The sequence below is a fragment of the Aulostomus chinensis genome, chromosome 4, assembly GCF_037954235.1.
Source record: "Aulostomus chinensis isolate RoL2024-O1b breed Wild chromosome 4, RoL_Achi_v1.0, whole genome shotgun sequence".
Taxonomy (NCBI): domain Eukaryota; kingdom Metazoa; phylum Chordata; class Actinopteri; order Syngnathiformes; family Aulostomidae; genus Aulostomus; species Aulostomus chinensis.
Window position 1 is genome coordinate 13,071,268 of NC_141323.1, and position 9,866 is coordinate 13,081,133.

At 44.7% G+C, this 9,866-nt stretch overlaps 1 protein-coding gene across 1 annotated transcript; it reads right to left on the minus strand.

Annotated features, from left to right (window-relative positions):
* Positions 1-269: 269 nt before the first annotated feature.
* On the minus strand, positions 270-6,157 carry cd36 (CD36 molecule (CD36 blood group)). Its single transcript, XM_086202433.1, has 12 exons — positions 5,844-6,157; positions 5,303-5,463; positions 5,065-5,209; positions 3,653-3,808; positions 3,488-3,579; positions 3,332-3,381; positions 3,160-3,229; positions 2,807-2,994; positions 2,594-2,712; positions 2,430-2,503; positions 954-1,008; positions 270-854 (listed from the first exon to the last, which is right to left on the minus strand). Exons 1-12 carry the CDS (start codon positions 5,964-5,966, stop codon positions 678-680), a joined length of 1,410 nt encoding a protein of 469 aa, XP_086058559.1. The 5' UTR covers positions 5,967-6,157; the 3' UTR covers positions 270-677.
* Positions 6,158-9,866: the final 3,709 nt, after the last annotated feature.

The following is a 9,866-nucleotide window of genomic DNA, read 5'->3' on the forward strand; positions in this document are numbered from 1 at the left end:
GGTTCCTGCTGGGCGGTGCGACGACTTTCTCACCAAATAAACCAGAGTACCGTATCCCCCTGTCCATTTTATGACTCCTTTTTATTTATGAGTCACTCAAGGTAAAGAGGAAACTTAATCATTTGTGCTTCAGCCTGCACAATACAGAGGTTTGTTTCAGCCGTGCGCCAGCTGTACGTTGGACTCGAGGGAACCAGTGTTGATATAGACCACTGGGTAGGAGCAATCTTTTTGCTTGGAAAAGGAAACCCGATGCAAAACTTGTATTTTTATGCTTTTATTCACTTCAAAGCCACTAGCTCAGCAAAGGATATGAACATTTAAAATTAGAATTTGCAGTCGATACCATAGCTCAATACACGTCATATCAATATACGTCTCTGTGCGGAGATCTAAAGGATTAATAACCTGACAGGAGGTTCTTTTTACAAGAAATCCCTGATTGAGTTTCAACGTTACAGTGATAATTGCAATCCAAATCCCACTTGGCAAGGTAGTTCAGCTCTAGAGATTTACAAATTCACAGTACAGTAATCCCCCCCGGTATCAAAGAAAGTATTGCATTATAAATAACACTGGAAATTACAAAAAAGTGCAAGTCTATATCAAAAAGGTTTAATGTCCCATAGCAGCTTGAAGGTACCGCAGCTCACACCCACGTCAGACACATGACTCACTCACACCAGCTTGCTTTGGTTATGGCTCCTCCTCGCCACAAAGTAGAGGCTAAGGCAAAGGATGAAGACGGCCACTCCTGAGCCCAGCAGAGCCTTCTGTACGATAGCCAGCATCTCAACACGGTAGATGAGCTTCTCCTTAAACATGTCGGCCGTTTCGTCATCCAGCACGGCTGTCTGGTTACGCAGATGGAGGCAGAGACAAGGAAGGTGACTTATTAACGCGAGTCCCATGTTAGAAGCCTCCGTGATTGCAGGGCTCTATTTTTATCTTACCTCGTTCAGCCAAATAATAGGGAATATGGTATAATCCTTGACTTTTTTTAGCACCCTGCATGGAGAGAATGCATTACTGGCATGATTCTATCTGTGCGACATTTGAGATACAGAAAAGCAGACTCTTATTTCCATTCAGAGCACACACACACACACACACACACACACACACACACACACACACACACACACACACACACGGTAAATTAGCAACTATGAAGTAGAGCTGGATAGAAACTCTGCTAGCCACAAGCCACCTGGGTATGGGGACAAGATAGCATCAGTTTCTGGGAAGCTCAAAAGTTCCCATCTGGAACTACGATGAGGAACCAATCAGGACCTCGTTTGCCTTCCAACACCAATATAGCGCCTGATTGTTCTTGCTGTTGATAAACGTGATTTGGCGAATTGGTTGAAAATCTGCAGAGGCAATAACATTGGCAGAATAAACACATGCGAGTGCCGTTATTGCAGAAATAGACTCAATAGCAGCGATTAATCAGGAACGGGAAAATGAACGAGTGTGGTTTCCTCCCACAGGAGACATTATTGCCTTGGTAGCTGTCTGTCAGGTATAAAGTCATTTTAAATCCAGAAATGACTTCCAAAGTGTACTCTAAATTGACTGTAGGTATGAATGTGAGAGCCGATGGTTGTCTGTCTCTATGTGTTGGCCCTGCGATCGACTGGTGACCCGTCCAGGGTGAACCCCGCCTCTCGCCCGTAGCCGCTGGGATAGGCTCCAGCCCCCCCCTCCCGCGACCCTTAATGTGTCGGAATAAGTAGAAGAAAATGGATGGATGGACTTCCAAAGTGGCAAACCAGGCCAGATATCGATCAGCACAGTAAACATCGCTCTCTGACACCTTAGGAGACATCTTGGTGACGGATGCTGACGAGCCTGAATTTATTTTAGCCTCCTAGTGCCAGCAGGTCTGCCTACCGTGTCACGTGTTTGAGCTCAGACCTTTTTGCAGGCTATGTCTGAGCCATGACCCCGACAGGAGTGAGGTTTAGCGGGCGAGCAGAACAGTTAGCAGACAATAAATCTGGCTCCTTAAAAGATGCGCGAGCAACATATGCTAACACCCATGGGCTTTAGCTTCCTAGCTTACGTCTCCTGGCTTAAAACAAGTGTGAGACTGTGATTCTCAGTGCAAATCACATTGGTGTCACGATGTAGCGAGGAAGGATGCGTATTAAGTGTGACCATGCATATGTTAAACCTCACTCCTTAATAACAGGAGACATGCTTATGACTAATCTGATGGGTTTTAGCCGCCGTGCTAGCATTTTGGCCTGCTACGCCATGTTTGAACACAGCCTGCGAGCTTGCATGTTGAGTTTGCGCCATTCCCTCTCACTCCTGATGCTAAGCTAATTGTTTTGAGCTTCATATTTACTTCTTTTACACATGTACAGACATTAGACCTTTGAGGAAAGTGAATGTACGTTTTCTTTAAAAAGCCAGCTTACGTGATAATCTTCGATGGTCCATACATCATATTCAGTTGGATCCTCTTGGCAAACCTGAGGGTAAACCCAGTTGTCTAGTTGGAAAATAAAAGGTTGAAGTCAGAACTGCTGCCACCGACAATCAGAAATGATGATGATGATGATGCATGCAGAGAGGTTCTTACAGGTTCCACGTCTAGGTAAGTGGAATGGTGCTCCTCACTGGGACTGAGGCCTAGCACGTCCTCCCGTAGGGACTGACTCCCGTGAAGGAAGTGAGGCAAAGAGATGTAGATGGGTCTTCCTGTCCAGATGGATGATTTTTAACATAAAACTCTGACTTTATGAATAAGAGAAAAAACAAAAAAACACCTGGACTTCTTGTTGATTCAACTAACCCTCCTGACAGGAGCTGATGTCCAGCACCCCAGCCTTGGTGCAGTTCTTTGTGGTCTTCAGGTCTCTGCAGAAGCATCTGTTGTCTGGATTGTCAACCGGGGACGCTAAAGTGGACTTCAGGAGGGTGTAACGGTCCACTTCAATCCCTTTCAGATTAAGACTTTCCTTAAAACTGGCTGACACAGACCTGAGAACACAACAATACAGCTCATGAGTTGAGTTATTGCATTGGAAAGCTCTGACCTCTAGTGGTCACTGTGAGGAAAACTCCCTTTTCCTCTTCCCTTCACAGTGACACTCCACTACACCACGTCGCGCAACAAAACACGGTCAGGTTGAAGGACAGTCTCACCTGCAGATGTCTGATGAGAAGAAATAGAGGGGCTGCTCCTTGTCAACGAAGGGGGGGAAGAAAGAAGCATCTGAGGAAAGGAGGTGAAAGTGGGATCAGGAAGCCGGCAGAGCTGGGGAGGGGGGGTTGAAATAATAATAAAAAAAATATGCATTGCTTGCATGAGCCACACCTGTCCCATTGATCATGTCACAGTACTTGTCTTCCCAGAATTTTAAGCTCCTGGTGTGTGGGTGGTGGTGGAGGCGGAGGGGAAAAAAAAGAAAAGATTAGACGCGTCATCTAACAACGAATTCTTTCTTCATTTATTCAAAGTGATTGGACTCACCTCCCTCCCTGCCACTTGTCAATTATTCCCACCTTTGAAATATCATCCTTTCCGCTGTAAACAGTGTAGTAGCCGTCAAAGGTCCCATTGTACTGGGGAAAACACATAGTATTTCACAAATTCTGTGGAGTATTACTTCCGTTTAGTTGTACCGCGTGTACTTACGGGTGAAAACAGGCCCAATTCTTTTTTCAGGATGGGGTCTTTGTAACCCCACAGCATTTCCTTGACTGTACGATGCTGGAACAAGGAGGAGTTGGTTGACCTTATGAGACCCTCCAGTACAGGATGCAACACTGGGAGAAGCAGTGAATAAGCCCCCTGTGAGAGGGGGGGAGGGGAGGGGGAGAGAAGAAGAAATGTGAATTTGTTGCTTCATATTTGAAATTATCCCCCCAAAGCACGAGTCGTCACTGTCAGTTGTGAACAGGAAAATAACATTTGGCCACCTCAGAGGATAAGGAAGCAAATAACCGTCTTTTATGGTTCTAATTATGACCATGATTTCACTGCATTTGCTTACAGTGGTAATTTCAGCCTTATCAAAAAGAGGAATACCCATAAACATGCTGCTGTAAAATCCCTGGACTCCTTCAAACACATTTGCCACGGTGTCAGTGTCGTCTGCTGCAACGCAGCTGGTTTGGTAGGATCAACAACAACAAAAGCCAAGGAAAGGGACTGCTGGGGGGGCGCACACCCACTTGCACTTGCACTTGTACTTGCGCTTGTAGCAACAACGCCTCCAACCTCATGAGCCTGGTTGAGTTTATTAGCAATGAACTGGAATTAAGTTTGATCAAAAATTGATAACAAGCACCTCAAATGAAGCCAACTTGCTCCTCCCTGACTCTTCCATGCTTTTTAACATTACTTCTCTTGGTTCCAAACTGACCCGCTCGTACATTATTAAGAACATGCAGCATCTCCTAAAAGGACTCATTTATTTTCCACCATTCTTTTTTTTTTTTTTTTTTGGTCCTCTCTATGTCCCTTCCACTGCTCCATAGAAATCGCATTTTAAAAATCTTTTCGAAAAATGGATTTTCCAGCTCATGCCAGCAGGCGTTTTGCCTTCTACAAATGTCCAAACGAATCGACCAGCCGCGAAAGAACATGAACTTTGGCTTTATTCATTCAATATTTTTAATGCACAATTTTTTTCTTACACCCTTCAGGACTTTTTTTTTTTGTTAAGACCTCAATGTCGTCTTGTGGACAAGAAGCAAAACCCCCTGTTGGACATCTGTTGCGTGCATCTGAAGTCGCCTCGGTTTGCAAAGGCGTCAAGACGTATTCGCGCGAAAGCACAATTCATAAAAAGCGAGGAATAATTTTCCTTTTTTCAGGGTGATTCCTTTGAATATTTCTCCTATATGGGCAGCGGTTTGGCCCCCCCGCATCTCCAGAAATCTCCCTAAACTGAACCCCCCCCCCTCACCACAGCGCCTCAGCTTAAACTTTCAGGCTGCTTTCAGACTACGGACCAAAGCAACCTAGCACATCTTGATCTGGCGGAAGAGCACAAGTAGATATGAACCATAGAATCACCACACAGTGGGGTGACACTCACTTACAGCTACAGCAAGGTTCAGGCTGGTGACTTCATCTTCCTCCGGTCCCACTGACATTGACGGTTCAAAAATGGCACCCATGGGCATCAAGTAGGAGACGGTTAGATTTGGGTTGAACGTGATGTTTTCTTTGGGGAGGAACCTTGTCCTGACAGAACAATGATAAAAGTGTGCGACGCTCATGTAAATCCTTTTCATTTGACATCAGATGGCATGTCACACGCACGTAAATCAACCTTACCTGTATGTGTAAGGTCCCCTTTCCACCACCTCAGGAGTCGCCCCTTTCTGTACAACCTCCAGGGGGTTTTTCACGTCGAAGAACCAGAACTGCCTGTACACCGATGCTCCTGTTGACACCCAGTTGTCATAAGCTGTCGTTCCAGGCTCGATGACGGCTTCCTAAATCCCGTGTGCACACACACACACACACAAACACACACACACACACACACACACACACACACACACACACACGCACACAGGCACACACAGACAGAGACAGACAGTCTATTTTTAACATGCTTCAAGACTGCCAACAGCCCCACTGATACATGAAAATTGTGGGCGGTCATACATATACAGGGAAAAAAAAATCCCGAATAATAAAAAAAAAAAATCTCGCCAGATAAAAACAAGGCATACTTCTGCGCTGCTTCTTGTTTACCACTCCAAGTCGCGTTCCAAAAGCTCTCCTGATTCACCTTGATCTCCACACACACATACACACACACACTCACACACCCTATCCAACAACCATAGGGTGAAACTGAGCACCATACCTTCTTCACTGTCCCTTCAATGACAATCTCCCCCAGCGGTATCAGGATGCCTCCAAGGATGGCTAATACAGCCCCAAACACAGCTCCCGTTATCAGCCCACACCTTCTGTTACAGCAGCCCATGGTAGTGTGTTTCTCCCTCCGTCCGTCCGACTCGGTCTGTCTGTCTGTCTAACAGCCTGGCAGCTTGTTCTCCTTCTGTCGCTTGGTGAGTGTGTGTATGTGTGTGTCTGTGTGTCTGCTATTATGTGTAGCTTGTCTGTGTTTGTGCCCCGGTGGTAGCAGAAGTGGCACAGTCAGGCTGTACCATCAGCCGGAGCAGTTGAGGCCAGGTAAAGGTACAGATATGACCTTAAGGACAAAGGTTCAGGTGAGAGAGGGATGTGCCCTCAGGTATATCTGAACACATGACTGAGGAGAAAGGTTGAGAGGGGAGGTGGCGGATGGATGTAAGATTAAGTTGATAATCCCAGAGCCAGGCTGTCAGAACTCTTTTATTATGAATTGAAATTCCTAGCTGTGCGCAATCAGACTTCAAATTTAATCTCCCTGCGGTAAAACGTATCACGTTGATTTGCATGAAAAGAAAAAGAAAAAAATGAGATGATTATTATCACATCTTCTGCTCTCTCTCTGTCTTTTCTGATCTCGTCCTCTCTTGCCTCCTCCACCGTTTTGACTTCGGCTAGCTTAACACGAGACAGAAACATAGAAACACATAAATGATTCATTCTCATAGGGCAGAGACGATGACGATGCTTTATCTGTTGGCTTTTTAAAGAAAAAACTTGGAACGTTCTGTGGAAGACATCAAGGTGCATTGTCGATCTAGGTGGAATACAGTGATAGCGGTGATTTCCTTGCTTGTGACTTTTCGGCGTGTTATCAGCAGCAATATAAGATTATGTAACGTGTTAAAAGCCAGTGCAGTACCCTTTCAACCCCAACTACTGAGGAGAAGATGACTTTACTCTCAACGTACGTAGAAACGTGTGAAACCGTGGGAGAATCTGCAGAGCCCACATAGCACGGAACAACGACAAAGACATCAAGAGGGGACCAGGTTAATCCAGACTCTGAATGGACCGTAGGCGTGGCTGGGAGAGCCAATGGTTGTCTGTCTATCAGTGTTGGCCCTGAGATGGACTGGTGACCCGTCCAGGGTGAACCCTGGACTGGTGACCCGTCCAGGGTGAACCCCGCCTCTCACCTGAAGGCTGCTGGGATAGGCTCCACCCCCCCACCACCCTTAACAGGATAAGCGGTAGAAAATGGATGGACTTCTCAGCACATATTTCCAGGCCTGTTCTGTGCACCATATTACCTTCCAGCAACCACTAGAGGGCAGCACCACCAACTCATACACTGCTCAGTGCCTGTTCAGCACACACCAAGACCAAAGCAGTGATGGAAGAAGTACACAGTTTTCAGTGGAGTCATGAGAAAATGAGCTGAAAGCAAATACTATAGTATTTTAAATCGCGTGTGACCGAGCAACTTTACACGAAGTAACGTCTGACTGGGAGTATCTTGACTTCGACTCCAGTACTGTGGTTGTGTACCAGTTCAACCCTGGTTCATGCAAATAGGAAGGATAGAGTATCAGCAATATTTGATGTATAACCAGCAGTGTAAACTTCAAAATAAAACAACTACTTGCTCAACCCTCCTCTTTTCTTTCGCTGATTTTTTCTCCCTGGGTGTACATAATAAACTGGCAATTACGGGTGTAATCTGGGTCAGTCGTAGTCTCAGTCCCAGATAAATCTGCTCACTGGCCAAGCACGCAGTCCCGTCAAAGCAGTGCTGATCTCACCTTAACCCCGCTGCGGTGCTGTGTTAACATTTGGATTGGATGGAGATGGAAGAGAACTAAAGACTTCAGTTTAGGAGCCAGTTTTTTATCACAATATTTGTATTTTTTTATTTTTTTTAATCATTTTTGTGGCCACCTGTGAATTCCTCCGACGAGTGGTCACAGAAATCCCCACTTAGCTCTTCGGTCAGGAACTCGCTGATTTGTTTTACAGCAGCGTCTCTGCCATTTTGGCGAAAATGCAACGTGTGAAGTCAGTGCAACTTCTTGTGGCGAGTGTGAGAGAACAGAAGAAAAAAAGGAATAATGGACGCATTCCAAAATAAGAGAATGTGTACTTTGCTTCCCGGTGCAGTAAAATATCCGGCTACTTGAGCTGCGGCGAGAGGAGCGCCATAATCACCGTCGTCGTGTCCAGGATTCCAGGATTGAGGTCCAGCTCCAGGCACTCATTTAGGCCGTCAGAAAAATACTTATTTTCTTCTTCCATGGAGACCTTCTTTTTTTTTTTTTTTTTTGAATTTGTTCATCTGCAGGATTCCATACACGCACAAACACACACACAAAAAACAGCATCATGCCATGAGTCGTGGAAGAAACCATTATTTTATGGGGTCATTCAGGTTCAGTGATTTTAAAGTCATATTTTTAAAACTTTAGGTTAGAACTTTTTTATGCTCTTACACGTTCATGCAAAAAACCCCAAAACAAAACAAAACAAAAGCAAAAAGGAAAAGAAGCCTTGTCCTCCTAGAAGTGCACGCATGTGATGTTTGTGGCAGCAGGGCGGGTCGTCGGCCTCGGTGGCCATCTTGCCGCACTTCTACTTTTTTGCACTTCTGTGTTACTCCTGCTTTCATCAGCGTTACTTCCCAAACCCTGCATCTACAAGCTCACTGGCTTTGAACAAATCAGTTTTTCCTCATCTTTCAAAAGTACACAAAAGACAGTGTTTTATTTCTGAATAGGTCAACATAAAAGTACTAAACTAAAGCCACAGTACATAAATGTACTGTGACTGCACTACAACTTGTAGCTCCGTCACATAAAATGTAAACACACACACACATGTAGCCGTACGACAAGAGCGTACTTGATAACACGAGTATCTTAAACATGTGCAGAGGAAGGAATGTGTCTGTGCCGTATTTCTTCGTAGATACGCAACGCTGACTGGTGGACACCTCAATCCTCTCTGGTCGCCTCAACCCTGGAGGGGACCTGCGGGCAACAACCAGGGAAACTTGGACTAGAATTGAAAGGTCAACTTTCAGCCACCACTGATTTGCATGTGTTCCTAAAAAAAAAAAAAGAAAAAAGAAAAGAAAAGAAAGAAGAAGAAGATGCCATGTTTGAAATGATATTTGCATGGGAACTGCTGGAACCTAGTGTTTACAATACAGGGAGAGAGAGAGAGAGAGAGAGAGAGAGAGCAGCACAGACCTTTAGACTGACTGTTGACATTGACAGTTCACACAGGACTTTGTCCAACAGGCAAAGTTATTTAAACCATAAACACAGAGCAGCTGAACGTGTGTGTGTGTGTGTGTGTGTGTGTGTGTGTGTGTGTGTGTGTGTGTGTGTGTGTGTGTGTATCAGTCTGACACGCTCCGTTTGGGAATAAAACATGCCAACACTGTGCAAAAATCCCAGGAAAAGCCTGCATTGACTTCTACGTGTCCTGAAACTGCGAATGCGTGGTGACGTTTTTCTATCTGATGCGATGTCCAGTCACTTAAAGAGACACAACTGACCTGTTCCCTCTGTTAAAACGCTGCATTTTGGTGAAAATTATAAGAGCATCTATTTATGTGGCAGTGTGTGAAGCTATGAGCTGTCAAATTACGAATTCCGCCACCAACAACAGGAGGTTTCCGGTTCGGGTGTCCACTTTCAAAATAAAAGTTACACATGAATAATATTTATTTTGGTTTTAAATTGTAATTTGAAAAATACTTACCTACAGGATTCCACACAAATACACACACACACACACACACACACACACACACACACACACACACACACACACACAAAAAAAGCATCATGCCACGATGTATATTTGATTCCAGTAATTTTGAAAATACAACAACTCCTTTCTTTCCTTTTTATTCTTTTCCTTTTATTTATGTATTATATGTGTGGCAAAATGTTTTACCTGAACTTTGATTGGTCATGATAAAATTTAGCGGCGGATTTCATGGTGC